The sequence below is a fragment of the Daphnia pulicaria genome, chromosome 2 (assembly GCF_021234035.1).
Source record: "Daphnia pulicaria isolate SC F1-1A chromosome 2, SC_F0-13Bv2, whole genome shotgun sequence".
Taxonomy (NCBI): Eukaryota; Metazoa; Arthropoda; class Branchiopoda; order Diplostraca; family Daphniidae; genus Daphnia; species Daphnia pulicaria.
The window spans coordinates 1,583,596-1,600,424 of NC_060914.1; the positions used below are offsets into that span (position 1 = coordinate 1,583,596).

The 16,829-nt window shown below is 39.5% G+C and overlaps 4 protein-coding genes across 9 annotated transcripts; 3 read left to right on the top strand and 1 right to left on the bottom strand.

The window, feature by feature from the left end:
• Window positions 1–1,891: 1,891 nt before the first annotated feature.
• Window positions 1,892–5,133, top strand: LOC124327267 (tetraspanin-5-like). Of its 4 annotated transcripts, XM_046786259.1 has the most exons (9): window positions 1,892–2,120; window positions 2,192–2,386; window positions 2,450–2,524; window positions 2,594–2,692; window positions 2,755–2,883; window positions 2,977–3,027; window positions 3,586–3,702; window positions 4,066–4,182; window positions 4,403–5,133. In XM_046786259.1, exons 1-9 carry the CDS (start codon window positions 2,031–2,033, stop codon window positions 4,472–4,474), a joined length of 945 nt encoding a protein of 314 aa, XP_046642215.1. In that variant the 5' UTR covers window positions 1,892–2,030; the 3' UTR covers window positions 4,475–5,133. The 4 variants fall into 4 exon arrangements, with proteins under 4 accessions (XP_046642215.1, XP_046642213.1, XP_046642214.1 ...); XM_046786257.1 differs by lacking the exon at window positions 4,066–4,182 and having other exon boundaries at window positions 1,893–2,120; XM_046786258.1 differs by lacking the exon at window positions 4,403–5,133 and having other exon boundaries at window positions 1,893–2,120; window positions 3,877–4,128.
• Window positions 5,134–7,586: 2,453 nt separating this feature from the next.
• Window positions 7,587–9,491, top strand: LOC124327188 (serine/threonine-protein kinase/endoribonuclease IRE2-like). Its single transcript, XM_046786137.1, has 6 exons — window positions 7,587–7,898; window positions 7,968–8,246; window positions 8,366–8,432; window positions 8,512–8,594; window positions 8,678–9,056; window positions 9,167–9,491. Exons 1-6 carry the CDS (start codon window positions 7,654–7,656, stop codon window positions 9,314–9,316), a joined length of 1,203 nt encoding a protein of 400 aa, XP_046642093.1. The 5' UTR covers window positions 7,587–7,653; the 3' UTR covers window positions 9,317–9,491.
• A 2,119-nt stretch (window positions 9,492–11,610) lies between these two features.
• On the bottom strand, window positions 11,611–12,663 carry LOC124327289 (adhesive plaque matrix protein-like). 2 transcript variants are annotated; one of them, XM_046786285.1, is made up of 3 exons: window positions 12,554–12,663; window positions 12,342–12,461; window positions 11,611–12,263 (listed from the first exon to the last, which is right to left on the bottom strand). In XM_046786285.1, the coding sequence occupies exons 1-3, from the start codon at window positions 12,557–12,559 to the stop codon at window positions 11,727–11,729; spliced, it is 663 nt and encodes a 220-aa protein (XP_046642241.1). In that variant the 5' UTR covers window positions 12,560–12,663; the 3' UTR covers window positions 11,611–11,726. The 2 variants fall into 2 exon arrangements, with proteins under 2 accessions (XP_046642241.1, XP_046642240.1); XM_046786284.1 differs by having other exon boundaries at window positions 12,521–12,574.
• Window positions 12,664–13,609: 946 nt separating this feature from the next.
• Window positions 13,610–14,635, top strand: LOC124327292 (adhesive plaque matrix protein-like). Of its 2 annotated transcripts, none has more exons than XM_046786287.1 (3): window positions 13,610–13,692; window positions 13,785–13,904; window positions 13,983–14,635. In XM_046786287.1, exons 1-3 carry the CDS (start codon window positions 13,687–13,689, stop codon window positions 14,517–14,519), a joined length of 663 nt encoding a protein of 220 aa, XP_046642243.1. In that variant the 5' UTR covers window positions 13,610–13,686; the 3' UTR covers window positions 14,520–14,635. The 2 variants fall into 2 exon arrangements, with proteins under 2 accessions (XP_046642243.1, XP_046642242.1); XM_046786286.1 differs by having other exon boundaries at window positions 13,672–13,725.
• The last annotated feature ends 2,194 nt before the right edge of the window (window positions 14,636–16,829 follow it).

Sequence of the window (16,829 nt, forward strand, 5' to 3'; positions counted from 1 at the left end):
ATTTTAAATCTAATCACTAGAATACGGAACGCCAAATGACCCCCTAAAATAATAGCACTCGACTAGTGCTACTTATTTTAGAAATCCCTTGAATAATATACGCACGTGCGGCTGAAGGAAACAGTAACCGAGAGAGAACGCGTCGCCCATTCAGTTGAGAGCCTATCTCTTTTTTTGAAAGCACCCTTGAGACTTATATTTCTTATTTTTTTAATTTTATTCCAATGGGGGGATATGTCTGAAAAGGTTTGACGTGAGTCGAATTGAATCCAGTCAAGCGTTAAGAATCAGAAATGGAAGATATACCGTAACGCTTTCTTTTTTGGACGACCAGTAGCATCACGTAGATAGTATACATATAGTAATGCACAGCAATATTTTGAATATCAAGATCAACGAGGCACGGAACGGCGGCGGCGGCGGCCGCCGCATCTTCTTCTTTGCGACCCTGATGTGTATATGTAATTGTTGTCGGCCGGCCTGGGAAAGTTTTTCTTTGGCTCCGTAACTTCCTATTCCTTTTTTAACAGTAGAATTCAATTCAATCTGAGCTAACGGCTTTCTCTCCAAGGTGAATGAAAATCTGCTCGCGTTTTCTATTTAATCGTGTGTGTCACTTTTTGGCCGTATAAATTTTTTCGTGACTGTATTGTTGTGTGTGCGGTCTGCATGGGAAAACGAGTGACATCCGTTCATATGCCAAAATAAGAGACATTAACTAAATAATAAACATTAAAAAATCAACAACGACAGGAAAACTTGGAAATGTCGAGACCGTGAAATATTTTTCTTCCCCTCTTGGACGCGTAATATGTTATGTTGAAACGATGACACGGCAGTTCCGGAATTTGTTCTTCCCCCAGCCATAGCATTTGACCGAAATTATATACGCTGGCCGGAATCTGTTTAAGGATCTTTTTCTCGGTTCAAACGGAAGACTATTTTTCCCCCATTCACATTCGATTCAACCCCCATCACCACCTCCTCCATATTTATCGCTACACGACGATAATGAACGAGGAGGAAAAGGATGACATTGTAAAGAAACTTTGTCTAATGGATGTTCGTCATGTTGCTCTATCACTCTCACGTCCGAGATGAGAAAACGGTGATAAACAGTCCTTTCACGCTGTTTGATTGAACTCGTTGATACTTTCATCGCAAGGCCATCACAGAGAAGACGGAGAGTTTCAAAAGAGGAAGAAGAGTGCGGCTATCATGCGAGTCTTTTTGAACGAATCTGCCTACCTCATTCGTCGTTGACGACCGGGTAATCAATATACGCAGACAGGTTGCCATCCTTTTTATTTTATTTGATTCTTTTTGCTGAATTATTCTGCGGTGAGAACGGTCTTCAGTACCACCACGAGATTATTGAGAACAGCCAATTAAAATCGTTGCAACGCACAAATTACATTCAGGCCGTTTCCCGTAACAACCGGAAAAACTCGCTGGCAGTTGGGAGTTAAAATTAACTCGAATTGACGTCACTGAGTTGGTTTGGTACATTTTAGATGCACGACATGTATGCAAGATTTATCCTCAAGGGTTACCTGCAAGTTTGCGACCATGAACTGGAAAAAAAAAAAAATTTGGAAATATCGTAATAAGTTAATGTCTGGTGGTTCTGTGAACTCTAGTCCATTCTAGAAACTATTTCTATGTTTGATGTTTCAGGAAGTACGCGCTCAATTTATTTAACCCCAAATTAATTGTTGAATTGCCAAATCCTTTTTAAAATATTAATCACAAACGTCAAAAACATTTTTTTAGCCATAAACAAACATTTTTTTGTTTTAGCCAATTCATCGATTTACGTTCGTAAGTAATCGATTCACTGAGTTAAATTGATGAAAAGTTAGATATCGATTGTTTGTCTGCGTTAAAAAAAAAAATACACAGAGCCCGAGGCAGCTAAAGAGAACAGTACATTTACTTCTTTTGGCTTTTCATTGAACCTTGATGCAACCGTTTGATACAAAATGTCGAGAAATTAGGGCATCGAATTACTGTTGAGCATCTTAACTAAAATGCCGTCCAACAGGAAGTATCGTCGAGATCACAGTGAAGTTAGTTGTTGTTTAAAGTATCTCATTTTTGGATTCAATGTCATCTTTTGGGTGAGTAACCTGCAAACAAAGACTTAATGTGCTCAATTAAAGTTCATGTGTGTTTCTATTTCTGTAATTAGCTTACTGGACTTGGAATTATGGCTGTGGGCATCTGGGCCTGGACGGAAAAAGATACATTCAGCAACCTTCAAAGACTTACGAATGTTGCTTTAGATCCAGCTTTCATTCTCATCGTAGCAGGAGCAGTCACTTTCATTATTGGATTCACAGGCTGTGTGGGGGCACTCAGAGAAAACACTGTTCTTCTCTCTGCAGTATGGTGTTTTAAATTTTGTTTGTTTCTCATTAAGGTTTACCTAGTCCTTTCTCCTTTTCAGTATGCAATCTTCCTTGCAATTCTATTGTTACTCGAAATGACCGCAGGAATCCTAGGTTTTATATTTAAAGATTGGGTAAAATCATTCAAAATAACAAACAAAAGTTTTACATATTTAATCTAAAGTTAATTTTGTGTTGTATAGATCAAACAACAAGCCACAGGAGGATTTCAAGCATTTATTGTACATTATCGGGATGACCCTGATCAACAGAATTTGATTGATTGGATACAAGAAGGATGGGTAACTAAATTATCCATGTTTACATTGTTTGTATATTTCATTTTAAAAATTATTTCCCCTAGCTGCAATGCTGTGGCATTGAAGGACCCAAGGATTGGGATAGAAACATTTATTTCAACTGCTCATCTGCCGAAGTAGGAAGCAGAGAAGCTTGTGGAGTTCCTTTCAGTTGTTGCAAACCTCAACCCAATGTATGCATAATATGTTATCGTTGAGACATTTTTAATAATTTATTTGAATTACCCAAGCAATTTAATGCCCATATTTTTCCTGGTTATTATTAGGAGATTATTAAAAACAAGCAGTGTGGATACGACGTCAGGAAACCGGATTATGTAAATATGATTTCTTTCTTAATTTTTTAAAGTTAAATTTCACCTTAAACCATTCCAGCACGCTTTTTTTGTTGTATTTTTAATGGGTTTTGGTGGAAGTGCTTGGGAATTTTTGTACCAACATTTCGTCCCTTATCCGGGGTAAAAGGCCAAGGCCGGGGTAGAAGTACGTATTTCTTGTGCGTCCCATGTCCCATTTCTTCAGTTTAACGTGCAGTATAACGAAAGACATTTATACGACTGAAAGAAAAATCGAAACAGTTGGTTTCACTCTTGAACTATTCATCTTAGTCAAAATGAAATGGGATATTAATTTGCACAGATGCCATTCTTCTACCACTAACGCCATGAATTTGAAACTAAACACGATATATAGTTACGTTATCTCACATTAAAATCCTTTAACTCGGATCACTCTAATCACATTATTTCGCCAAATATTTATCAACACCTTTCACTGTGGGTAGCACTTATAAATTAAGCATAAGGTGTTGGTGGCATATGGAATCTTTAATCTCACCTTCTTTCCAAACCAAATTTTGCTTGGTTAACGTACAGCCAGGCGATCGGAGTACGGTTGTATACGAGCGGGGCTGTTTGAGGGCAGGGGAAGAATGGGTCGAGTTTAACCTCATTCCAGTCGCAGGAGCAGCAGTTGGTATCGCCATTTTACAGGTACAGTAGCGAACTCGTAATCATAACTTTATCTGTATGTTTAGCGACAGTCCAGCGATTTGGGCGTGTATTTGATTATAGAGGTAAGTGGCTGAATTTGGTTTAAGCACGTTAGTGTAAATTTGAAAGGAGTTTGCACGAATATGTAGTACATTTAGTATCTTCTATGATCAGGCTTTACTCTCTCCTAGCTTCGGTGACTGGGACGGGTGATGGTTTCCGGAGGTTGTTGAAATCTTACTAGGTGGGTGGTTGCTGGATCGCTTTTCTCCATTCCCTCAGTGATATACATAATAGCATCAGTATATTGTATTACTCAAAACATTCTCTCTCTGTATCCGTCCCTCCACTCGTCCTCATTAGAACTATGACGTGGCGAAAATCATCAACGATAAAGGCTGCTTACCTGCAGGAGAAGAATGGCTTGAAAGAAATCTCCTAATAGTGGCTGGCGTGGCTGTCGGCGTAGCTTTTCTCCAGGTATTTTTTTATTTGATTATTACTAAAGCATGGAAGGACATATTAGGGACTAGCAAGATGCCTTGCAAAGTCGAAAATACTTCGGTATGTATTTTTAGCTCGTGCTCCTATGGGACTGTGCATAAGATTTATATTTTCATGTGATAGAAAGGTTTACTTTATAGTTGGCTGATTGACTGATTCCCCTTTAATAATGAACATATCCTTTCTCCCGCACCAGATACTCGGCATTTGCTTTGCCCAAAACTTGCGAGCTGACATTTTCGCTCAAAAGTCCAAATGGGGTCGTTAGTGAGAAGAAGAAATCTTCGCAATCCCGCTAGCGAATTACCTACGTCCAATTTCATCCTCATCTGGTGTGTTTCAACTTTTGTAACTCTATTTCTTCTACCTATGTGACCGATCTGCACGTCCATAAGTGGATTCGTTGACTCGTTATGAATTTTCTCTTTGGTTATAATATTTCGAAAGATACTTAAACTATTAATTCTTCCACGCACACTTGTAGCAACAACATTATCGAAATTATTCGAACAAATATTTGTACAGAATAACGAATTGAACAAAGCCGCTTTGCAGTATTCAGACAGCGTCCAAATTGAATGCGCCACTTATAATAAGTTGACGACCAGTTTATTGTGGCATCAAAATGAGCAACTAATATTCACTAGATACATTTGAATTGCAGTTCAGGGCTAACTTTCGTTATCTTCTCAAGCCTGTATATCTCATCTTTTATTATTCCTTTATTAACTCGTGGGTCTTGAATGTCACCGGGATGTTTTCTATGTCTTAACAAACATAACACGCAAAATCTTCGTATTCAAATTCTTTTCCAAAATTGCTTTCGCTTTAGAAGAAATTTTGTCTTGGTTGTCTTGGGACTGATTGAATTTTCAAGTGATCTGACCGTTTTTATAGCCTCAACAATTCAATACATTGTTTTCTTTACATGCGCTCTGTCATTTTTCTTCCGTGTATGCTGAGATCCGGAATCTGATTTACACAAATATTGGATGAGGCCTCTAACCTAACGTCATGGTCGTTGAGATGCATCATCATCAGCCGTCTGTCTTTAGGAATGGACACAGTCAAGCGCAAGAAATGAATTGGAATGTTGAATTTTTTTTAACGCCTGGAATGATCGGATCTACGGTTCTACGCCGTACAAGCGTACAGTATTTTTTGTCGAGTGACTGGACCATTCTTAGACCAGAGTTGATAGATGTCATGGAACCAAAAAGTGGCTTAAATCAGACAGTGACTAGCGAAGTTTAATTTCAAGTCTAGTATCACAAAAGTCACAACTTGGATTTTAAGACAGACGCAATGTTTTACACATGACGTAAGCAAATTACATGTTAAGGAGAAGAAGATTATTTGTAATTTGTCCAAGGATGGCAAAAGGAAATTACCAGTTAGCAAAATTGAAACTGATGCTTTAATAACCATATTTTTATTGTGACTACCGGATGGTCATTTTTGTTGTAGCGCATGTCGACTAGAATATGTTAACTCATATGATTGTTGCCAAAGAAAATGAAGGGTGAAGTCGCAGACGTCTTGTTTTCCAAGAATTGTTTTCGAGACTTTTTTTTTAAATTGTTAAATTATCCTTTGACAAAGATGATGAATTCATTTCGTTATTTTAAAAAATGGACAGTCGCAAGTTATCTAATCACTTAAATTAATGAGTTTTGAATTGATAGGATTTCTGGACCGCAGTTAACGTTTAATTTAATATTTGATCAGCGCTTCTCCGTTTCGCCATTCATAAGCTATTCTGGGAAAGTGTTAAGTCCTATGTATAGAATACGTAATCATGGCTTTGGCTATGACTCAACATTCTTATTAACGAACAAAAAAATCTCTTATCGAAATGACACGATGAGGCTGTCATTTTTTTACTGATTAATATTTCCGTTCTTGATAACGGCGAGATCGCGAGCTAGGAAGTAAAGAACATGCCAAAAAGGATCTATCAACAGCAAGGGCTGAAGAAAAAAGCGGTGAAACGAGAAACGCGGTCTCACTCAAAGTCTATTTATTTTCTCCGAGCGAGTTGAGTGTTCCAAGAGTTCATAAAAGTTCTCCGCGAGTTTCAAAGGAGAACCGAAAACATGTTACTTGACGTTTACATTTACTCAGAATTTTGCAGTTCCGGCTACAGTGCTACATGTAGGCCACTTTAACTTAAACAATTTTCAATCTCTTAAATTACGTGAGAAACGGAAATCTACCCTAGAAGTCAAATCTTGATACCCTAGTCCAAGCGCTAAAAATAATTTGACGGGTGTTGTAGAGCCAAGTTTAAAGCACTCGTCTAAATTTGAGCCTCAGGTTCCACTCGATCACTCATAATAAATCAGATTAGTGAGATGTGTAGAGCAGGTTGCTCCAAAATGACAAGTTGTCGCTCTTTATGTTGACAAAAATTTTATTTCGGTATGAAGAGGCTGGAAGAGGCCTGTAAGTGGCAAAAAAAGAGGTGTTAACGAATCGCTGATAATAAACGATCCTTCCAGTGATGTCATAAGCAACTATATTTGATTGCACTAGGGCCTACACGATTTCTAGCTGTTGAAGATACGGGCTACGGGTACTGGCTGCCAAGCAGAAAAATCTTTAAGTGTCACCCAAATTCCCGTGGCGTAGGCGGGAGATAGGATACCGTATCAATTAATAGTGACGACAGTTTTGCCAGCTATTAGCTTACATTTAAATTAATGGATACGGTAAATCCCAACGTGACTTGTACATGGATGGATTAAAAGGATTAAAATTCCCCAAATAAGCCCATTAAAATCTTATTATTATATCTGTCCGCCTTGGTGTGCATACCATTGTCTAGTCTCTAGCCTTAGTTGTGAGATCCTGAAATAGATGCAGAGGTCTAACTAAACGTACTATTCGTTATTTTGCCTTCATTTATTCAGTTGTAAACGTTGATTTGAATGCTGTTTGGTTTTGAAAATGATTGATGCTATTGTACTGACGACTAACGAGTTTACAGTTAACACAGTTTAGAATAGATTCTCTCTCGGGTAAAAATAAGCAAAGGAGTGTCGCTTAAAAACTACTAAATTACAGTGTTTATTGCATTAGTTTTCCTAAGGGATGGCCCCCAGCTGTATGCAACACTTTTAGACAGATTGTGGTGGCGAGCATTTTTCCATTCCTATGGGGATGACCAAAATCGATGCTGTCTTCACTCTATTCGAGTCTAATTCGAAACGCTGGATTTCCCCCCTCCCCCCGCTCTCATTTCAAGCACTAAAAGCCTAAGGTCGTTGAGGGTTAACACGTTATCGCGTCGAGAACGATGCATGCAGCGATGCGGAGCGTGAATCACGTGACAGCCGGAACGCCAATAAGGTGACAGCGGAGTAGTTTGCGAGCGCCTAGGACACGCTCTTAGGCCAGTGGATCCAGTCCGACTACTCGCAGTCTGTGGTCATAATAGCGCTAATCATGGCCGCTCCTAATCAGCCTCAGCAATGGACCACGCTCGGCAAACTGAGTTTTCCTCAGTCTGCCCAAACCAACGCCAAAAGTGTCGAAGTTTTCGTTTTCCAAGGACTCTACGACGGCAAAACACCAGTTACCGTCAAGCGGGCCAAAAATTCGCTCGCCGTAGTCGACAAAAAAGTGCTCAAGGAGATCAATCACCCGAGCATCACTCGTTATTACATCACCGAAGCCGACGACGAGTTCTAGTAACGGTTATTTACCTTCTCAAAATCCAAAGAATGTCTTTACTTAATAGAAATACCTTTTTCTTGCAGCTACATTGCGACTGAAAACACCACCGATACTTTGGAAGTCATAGCTCTCAAGGGTGTGGAGGGACGGAAGAATACGGAACCGGAAACGACTAAGCCGGAGATCGGCACTCACAAGGAGATTCTCCGCCAAATCTCGAGTGCCGTTGCTTACCTCCACAACAAGAAGATCATCCACGGAAACATCAATCCACAAAGCATCGTCATCTGCGAGCAGCCACCAACGCTCAACGATCTGAAACCTTCACCCAAAGCCAAACTGGGAAACTTCGAAATCGAAGGGTAGGATACAGGATCTTGGATATTCTGTTTTCTTTTCTTTTGGGGGGGTTCTGTTTTCTTATTATCATTCCTTTACCGGATGAGAAGTCTATATCTGTCATTGTCATAAAAACCCGCAGAGCTCGAGACGGTTGGAAAGCGCCCGAGTACGAACTGAAATCAGAGGATCTATCTCCGGCTTCCGATGTAAAAACAAAACAACAAAAATATTGAACTGTACATTTGGGCATCAAATTCGGTGGGTTCTAATGAAATTCTTGCGCAGGTCTTTTCGTTGGGTATCGTCTTCGCATATTTGCTTTCCAATGGCCTACATCCTTTCGGTCCTGTTCACCTTCAACAGAGCAAGTATGCAACAATTTAATTATAGCCGCAATTTTCAGCCTTTTAAAATACCCGCTTAAAAACACGGAATCGTTTTGGCGAATTAGTATTCTGTTTGGATTTCTACACTTGTCCGAGGAGAAGCTGAACGATCCGAATGCTGTTGATCTCATGAAGCGTATGCTCGACAGCGATCCAACAACTCGCATCACCATAAAAGGCGTCCTAAGTCATCCGTACTTTATGGGAAGTGAAGAGGCCGTGGCGTTCATCTGCAAAGCGGTGGACGAAGTTTTGAAACCGGAATTGGTTAAGGTCGCCGAAGGAGGCGAGAGTTCCATCGTCGCCGAATTGAGAAACGGAGAGCAGCCCATCATTCGTGGCTACTGGAAACAATACCTAACGCCTTACGTAAAGAAACTCATCGAGCGACGCAGTTACGACGCCAAGTCATTGACCGGTCTTTTGTTAGCCATCCGGGACAAAGTACGTATTTAACGCAGACTCCGTCCCGTCTCTCGGGGACGGGATTACTCAGTCAGGATTTTATAGCTCGGAAATATGTGTCTCCGCTTTCGTCATTTTATGATTTCCAGGCGGTGCAGTATGCGGATCAGTCCCCGGAAGTCAAGGCCGAATTCGGAAGCAAGCCCGAAGGCTACTGGATCTACTGGTCGACTTTGTTTCCTTCTTTACTCATCCACACATGGAGAGTGATGGCAAACCGGCTTGGATCGACTGTTTGAATTTTCGAATTTACTTTTTGCCATTTTTATTTTTCGCTTCGTTTTCACAATTGACTATAGATAGTAGTGACAACATATAGCCCGAGCAAGCTGGGCATATTATCTCAGCACTGTGTAACTGATTTAATTTTGTTGTGAGAGTAAACGAAAATAAATCGACATCATCTGCTGCCTTCCCTATAGTGTTGAGCAAGCTTTTCCGGCAAGTTGAATACATACCACAGAAGACAGCGAACAAACCGCAACTTTACCGTATAATCTCAAAAGCGGCTGTTTGTTGTGGCCAAGAATAGAGCATTTATTGATCCGCCGTTGAGGTGACAATAACAAACTAGGATCAGCTGTTTCTAAACAAGTTTACGACTTTCGAGTCGACAGCACGGCAACTGTCGAGGGGTGGTTAAACAATAAGACGAGACGTAGCGGAATGCCAAGAATGGAACTATTTTGTCTGTTTTTTTTTTTTTTCCCCTTTTTATTTTCGTGAGCGCCAGCGACAAGAAAATGCATCGCCCTGTTTTAAAAAGCAAAGCAAAAAGGTTTTTTGTTTTGTTTTAAATTAACTCAGACTGGGGCATCATTGGCTGGGGATAGCACAATAGTGTCGTTTGCCAATGAAGATAGCACGCAGACTTTCTACGATTTGCTGAATGGCGGAATGTTTCGCTTCGTGCAAGTGTTAGATACCGGCTGTCGGTTGTCAACAGTCTCCGGTACTCGTTTCATGCGGAATAAATCAGGGTATTTCAGAACATTTTAAAAATCGCGCGTCGAAAAACGTTGAGTGACAACAATGTCCGTTAGGCGTAAAAAATGAGTTTAAATTATTTGGACACGTCCAGCAAAAGTGCAGTCCGACTGCTATAAATATCTAAAAGTAAAATCAAACATAAACCAGGAAGTGCCAGTGTGGCGGCAAGACCCTCTTGGTGGAAAAAATTGTTCAAGTTTCCCTTTGCTTCAAGTGCTTCCATTTCAAATAATTCTGAATTTGATTGTTGAAACCCACAGACAAAGTTGCGAGGTACGAAAACAAGCCTGATCTTCAGTGGTTCTACACGTGAGCATGAACCCTGACTGAGAAAAACATAAACAGCAAAATGAAACAGTTTCAACCAACTGCATGGCCTAAGAATAATCGTACTCCGCAACGATTTATAATCAACGCCACTCAATAGTCAGAAAGAAAAAGCAAAAATGAATTTGTCTTACCTTGAAACCTGGGAAATACAGCCAGGCATCCATAGGTGCTCCATCCATCCACAGAAAAGTTGAATCCACCAGAGGAGGGATAGGTAAAACGGAGTCCTCGTGAATACACCCACATTCACATGGGCGTACACGAGGACATTTAAGGAAGGGGAATTGAAGAGATCCTTAACTCGGTCGACACTGGAAGTTTCTCCAATTGAAGAAGATGCTGTTTATCTAAATAAAAAATATCAACAATGAGTTACGAAAAATATTTACAGAAACAATAAAAAGCAAGAAGAAGTTGAAAACAAGACAGCAGTTGTAAACCAGGGGTATACACTAATTGTTATTAAACAGGAGATTTGAAAGTTTCCACTGTATTTATGCAAGTCATGCATCATAAAAAATCATGGCAGGTCACATGCAGGTTAATAAAAGTAACACAAATTATTACCTAAGTAATGATACTGTGATTGTTGCTGATGACACGAGATCATCAGTCAAATCATATGACTGGAGGTCCAGCATAAGCAAAACTTTGCTGTTACAATGGCTGACTCTGGCCTTAAATCTGCACAGAGTAAAAGGTTTAAGGGGATAAATAATGATAGTCAAGAAGTAACAATTCACAAACTTGGAACAAGTGTTACTCTTCTATTTAAGCTACAACAGTCATCCCATTTTTATTTCGAGTATTTACCTGCTAAACATGGAGTGGAGAGCATGAAAAGCTGCACACCAAAGTTATTCACATGAGACGATGACCACATTTTTTGTAATTTTATTTTCGTGCATTGACGTCCCAAAAAGTTATCGTTCCGTTTTATTAAGAAATGTTAGTCTCCTTTTCAAAACTTGTTTCATGCTTGTAAGATGTAAACGAAAACGAAAGCAACGAAAAAACGAAAGCAAAAGCACAAAGCAGATGACACTAATCTTCTAATTAGCAATAAATCGATATCGATAATCAATTAATGGAGTATGTGACATCTTAATTCTATGCATCGATTTCCGGTACGACACTTTTTCATCAATATTTAAAAGAATATTATGAGGTGCGGTGGTTGCTATCATTAGAAACAATACTATATTTCTAATTGTTCATGATAATAAAATTTATTTCTCAACTCTCTATGCAAATAATTATTGGGAATGTATATGTTATTAGAAGAAATCGTCGATATTAATTCATGGTATGAGATTGGTTTTTATCGTTCTAGTAAGCTCCAGTCGAATATTCCTTCTTGTATGGTGCTGGTGCGGAGTAAGAAGGAGGTGTGTATTCCATCTTGTATGCGGGTGCTGGAGCGGTGTACTCGGGTTTATTGTAAACGGGAGCTGAATATGGCTTCTTGTAGGCGGGTGCTGGTGCAGAGTACTCGGGTTTGTAAGAGGGTACTGGGTAAGTTGGTTTTGGGTATGAAGGAGCAACGGCGTAAGAAGGTGCGGGCTTACTGTAAGGCGCAGCAGCTTTGTATTCGACTGGGTAGGTTGGAGCGGAGTAAGTGCCAGTCTGGTATGCTGGGGCAGTCTTATATTCGGGGTATTTGGCTTCTCCAGTGTATTTGACGTCAGCGACGTAGCCAGTGTAATCATCAGCCTTGTAGGTGACGGTCTGAGTGCGACCGTCTGGGAGATAGACGCTGTAAGAGCCGGTAACGTAGCCCTTATCGTCACTGCTCTCTTGGTGATTATAGTTGTTGTAAGTGTAATCATCGTTTACGTCATAAGCGAAATGATATGCCTTCGGCGTCTATCAAAAATGCAATAAAATTGATGGCAGATTCATTTTTGAGAACTTTTACTGGAATGATTGGAAAATAACACCCACGTCATAGCTCTTTCCGTAGTTGCTTTCTTGCTTGTACTCTGTATTATAAGCCACAGGGTATTTCTGATGATATGATCCTCCGGCAGCAGCAACGGCAAGCAAAGCGGCAAAGATGAAAATCTAGTAAATCAAACGAAAAGTAAAATGAGACTTTAAATATCAAGCAAACTAAAGTTTACTGTGAAACACAGGACAAGCAAGAAGAAATTTACTTTCATGTTGAGGCTGTGATAGTTCAGACAAAACTGTACTGCTTCGGTGTTCCCTCTTGATGTTTATATACCATGCACTGACTGAGACCATGCACTTATACCTCCTAGTGACCTGAGTTGGGTGCGGTTGAATACGTATAACACGGCAGGATTCTTTCACAATATAGCGCAAATATAAACATGTCTCGTTTTTCAAACATTTGAACCGAAAATAATCATTTCTATGTCCCGATCACCCTCAAAGTCTCTCTCGTATTCTAGTTCGTACAGGAGAAAGTGGGGTTTGAACGATAAATGACCATCCATTCCCACGTCATGCCAATTGAGGTGGTACACATCTACTTGACTCCGCTTGAATCGACATTGTTTTCATCACTGGTCTCAGTGAATTGAAGGTTATTATGCTTAAGTTTTTAAATTCTGCAATAGCTTCTTATTGTTCAAAAAGTAATAGCTCAGACGGATAGAAATAGATCGAGAAACAAAATTTTTTATAGCCACTTTAGTCTCTATATACGTACCAGCATACATTGTGTAAGATATTCTTATGCAGTCAGACAGCATTAAATTTGTCAACATGCCTTCCCCTTTGTGTATTGCGCAACTCTTTCATCGTAGTAAGTTTCACCATGTTATGGACTTTTCCATTCATGTTAAAAAACTAGAGCAGACTTTGATTTGGAACCAATGAAGAGATTACCCGCAGTATAACCTCAGCTTGGAAATTCAGAAGGGTCGAGCAATAGGTACATGGAGCCCATTTATCCACATTGCTCAAAATAAATTCTCTACAGCAAACGTTAATTGAACAATTAAACTAAATTTAGCAGAGCTATTATTGAACCGAGTATTGCATTGTGGTATATTTTTAGATCAGTGTCAACTTTCCCCGCCACAGAATAAGTATGGGAAACCTTGCAAGACCAAAACGGACTGATTATTCGATACGTAAACTGTTGAAGGAGTTTGAAGCCGAAATTTTTTTCCATGCTCTAAATCAATCCTTAACGGCTGCCACCCAACTCAGGTCACTAGCAGGTATAAGTGCATGGTCTCAGTCAGTGCATGGTATATAAACATCAAGAGGGAACACCGAAGCAGTACAGTTTTGTCTGAACTATCACAGCCTCAACATGAAAGTAAATTTCTTCTTGCTTGTCCTGTGTTTCACAGTAAACTTTAGTTTGCTTGATATTTAAAGTCTCATTTTACTTTTCGTTTGATTTACTAGATTTTCATCTTTGCCGCTTTGCTTGCCGTTGCTGCTGCCGGAGGATCATATCATGAGAAATACCCCATGGCTTATAATACAGAGTACAAGCAAGAAAGCAACTACGGAAAGAGCTATGACGTGAGTGATATTTTCCAATCATTCCAGTAAAAGTTCTAAAAATTGAATCTGCCATCAATTTTATTGCATTTTTGATAGACGCCGAAGGCATATCATTTCGCTTATGACGTAAACGATGATTACACTTACAACAACTATAATCACCAAGAGAGCAGTGACGATAAGGGCTACGTTACCGGCTCTTACAGCGTCTATCTCCCAGACGGTCGCACTCAGACCGTCACCTACAAGGCTGATGATTACACTGGCTACGTCGCTGACGTCAAATACACTGGAGAAGCCAAATACCCCGAATATAAGACTGCCCCAGCATACCAGACTGGCACTTACTCCGCTCCAACCTACCCAGTCGAATACAAAGCTGCTGCGCCTTACAGTAAGCCCGCACCTTCTTACGCCGTTGCTCCTTCATACCCAAAACCAACTTACCCAGTACCCTCTTACAAACCCGAGTACTCTGCACCAGCACCCGCCTACAAGAAGCCATATTCAGCTCCCGTTTACAATAAACCCGAGTACACCGCTCCAGCACCCGCATACAAGATGGAATACACACCTCCTTCTTACTCCGCACCAGCACCATACAAGAAGGAATATTCGACTGGAGCTTACTAGAACGATAAAAACCAATCTCATACCATGAATTAATATCGACGATTTCTTCTAATAACATATACATTCCCAATAATTATTTGCATAGAGAGTTGAAAAATAAATTTTATTATCATGAACAATCATCTGAAATTCATTCATATTTGTTTCCATATTCACTAGATAGGCTTAATTTAAGACATTCCAGGAATTAACTAACAAAAGCGAATGCAAAATTCAATGTATTAGTACTTTATAAGTTGAAACTTTGGCTTCGTTTGGTTATCCGGATTTCGCCATCTATATAACCACATCTTGAACGTATTAAAATATAACGTTATTGATTTATATGCCATCGTTAATAAATAAGAATATAGTAAATCATTCATAAATTTTGCTTGACTCTGCACGATAGCAACTTACTTGACTGGCTGACAATTTCGGAAAGGAAATTGTTTCAAAATTAATTGAAGAAAAACGAAATATTTGAAATTACACAAGAATCACTTTTACAGCTTTCTCTTTTCTTTAACATTCACTGCTGTCCAGCGTGCGATGATGCATTTTCTGCCGCTTAATTATTTTATTCCGTTATAGCTGTATAATTGTTATTCAAGCATTTTCAACTACCTCAGATGCGAACAGATGCGCGCTTGATTTTTGTCGAATATGAACACATTCCTCTGAGGACGATTGAACTCAACGGTCATAAACATCAGTCCCACGATGAATTTACACAATAGTAAAGCATGGTCGCGTGTCTCTGCAATTTACAAATAACAACCCAACATAAATTTAAAAAAAAAGATTTCAGGCATCGACGAAGCGTGATGGTCCTTGGAATGGCAATAGGTAACACTGAAGTTTGACAAAAGTAAAAGAAGTGCATTAACTGGCTTTCTATTAAGCTGCTATTGTAATTTGTATTGCATAAATAACTTTCCATCTGTACAGCAATAATCACCACCATTTTAAAAAAGAAGAAAAAGTAAAGGTCACTCCATCTTATTCAAGTAAAGACGAAACAAGAACACTTTTGACAGAAGAAAAAAATCTGATCGACCGATAACAAACAATGATAATAGCTGCCTGTCACCAGTCGTAAATGGTATTCCAACAAGAAGGAGGTCTTTGTTTGCCATGGCTGTCCTTCCTTGCTGCATTATAAAACGCCCTGCATGCACTTTTTTGAATTAGGAAGGCGCAGGCAAAGACTGCTCAAAAATATAATAGAGAGCAATCAAGAAACCTCGTTCCAAATCTTCTCTTGAATTTAGATTGCGAATTCCTCGGTTTAACAAGTGCGTGCTAATGGCACACGCTCGTTTTCTTTCTTCCCTTTATTTTTCCCTTGAGCCAATTTTGGAAACAAGGCGAACGGTTGGGTTGTGCTGGGCCTGAAAATCCTTTTTCAAGTCTAACAATTTCATAACGAAATCCAAGCTGTGAATTTTTGGAGATAGAGATAAGAAGATAAGAAAGTATCACACGCGCGTCTCTCATTTCTATTTGCGTTTGCGGTTTGGGATGCGCCGAATTGAAACAATTGCAATGCTGCGTTACCTCCTCTGCTGCCTTACCTGCTAGCGCTGCTAGGATGGGATCTCTCTTCATTAAACCGAAGAGATTATTACATAGTCACGAAATCGAATCTTTGTTTCCAGTATGTGTGTCAATGGCCTGTCTATAACGTTGGGCTATAAAACAAACTTTCGGCTGATTAAATCGTTTCGATTTTTTTTTCTTTTTATATCTATCAAAAATTGAATGGACGATGACCTGTAACGTAGCTAAACAAACACACCGGGCATTCCACACTGCTGTTCGGCTATATTGTGGGAAAAGAGACCGTAATTGAAATACCGCTTTGGTCTGATGATGCAACCGATATTGCAGTTTTGGGTTTGTGGTTCAGTGTAGACAAAATCACTGCTGCTCATTGGCCACGAGTGGTTGACTTCAAGGACATTCGTGAGTCGTTCTTATTTAAAGTGCGTATCCTTATACGGACGCAGACCAGTCTCCCTTTCATACGTCAATTGTGTACGCAATAATGTCAAAAAGAGAAAAGAGAATCAATTAAGCGCTCTTGTTTCTATTTTCGTACTTGAATCATGTCTACCACGTTTGAAGTGAAACTGGATCAGATTGTAAATTATATCACAGATGGGAAATCCCCGTCTATAATTTATCATCGTTATATTCTTGTTATATTCCGTTCACAAGAATGGCCTACGGAGTTTTCGCAACAAAAGTTTTTAACATGAATTAAAAATTCAACCCAGTTTATTTTTATTATTATGTATACATAAGCGTTATTTGATGTACCAGGAC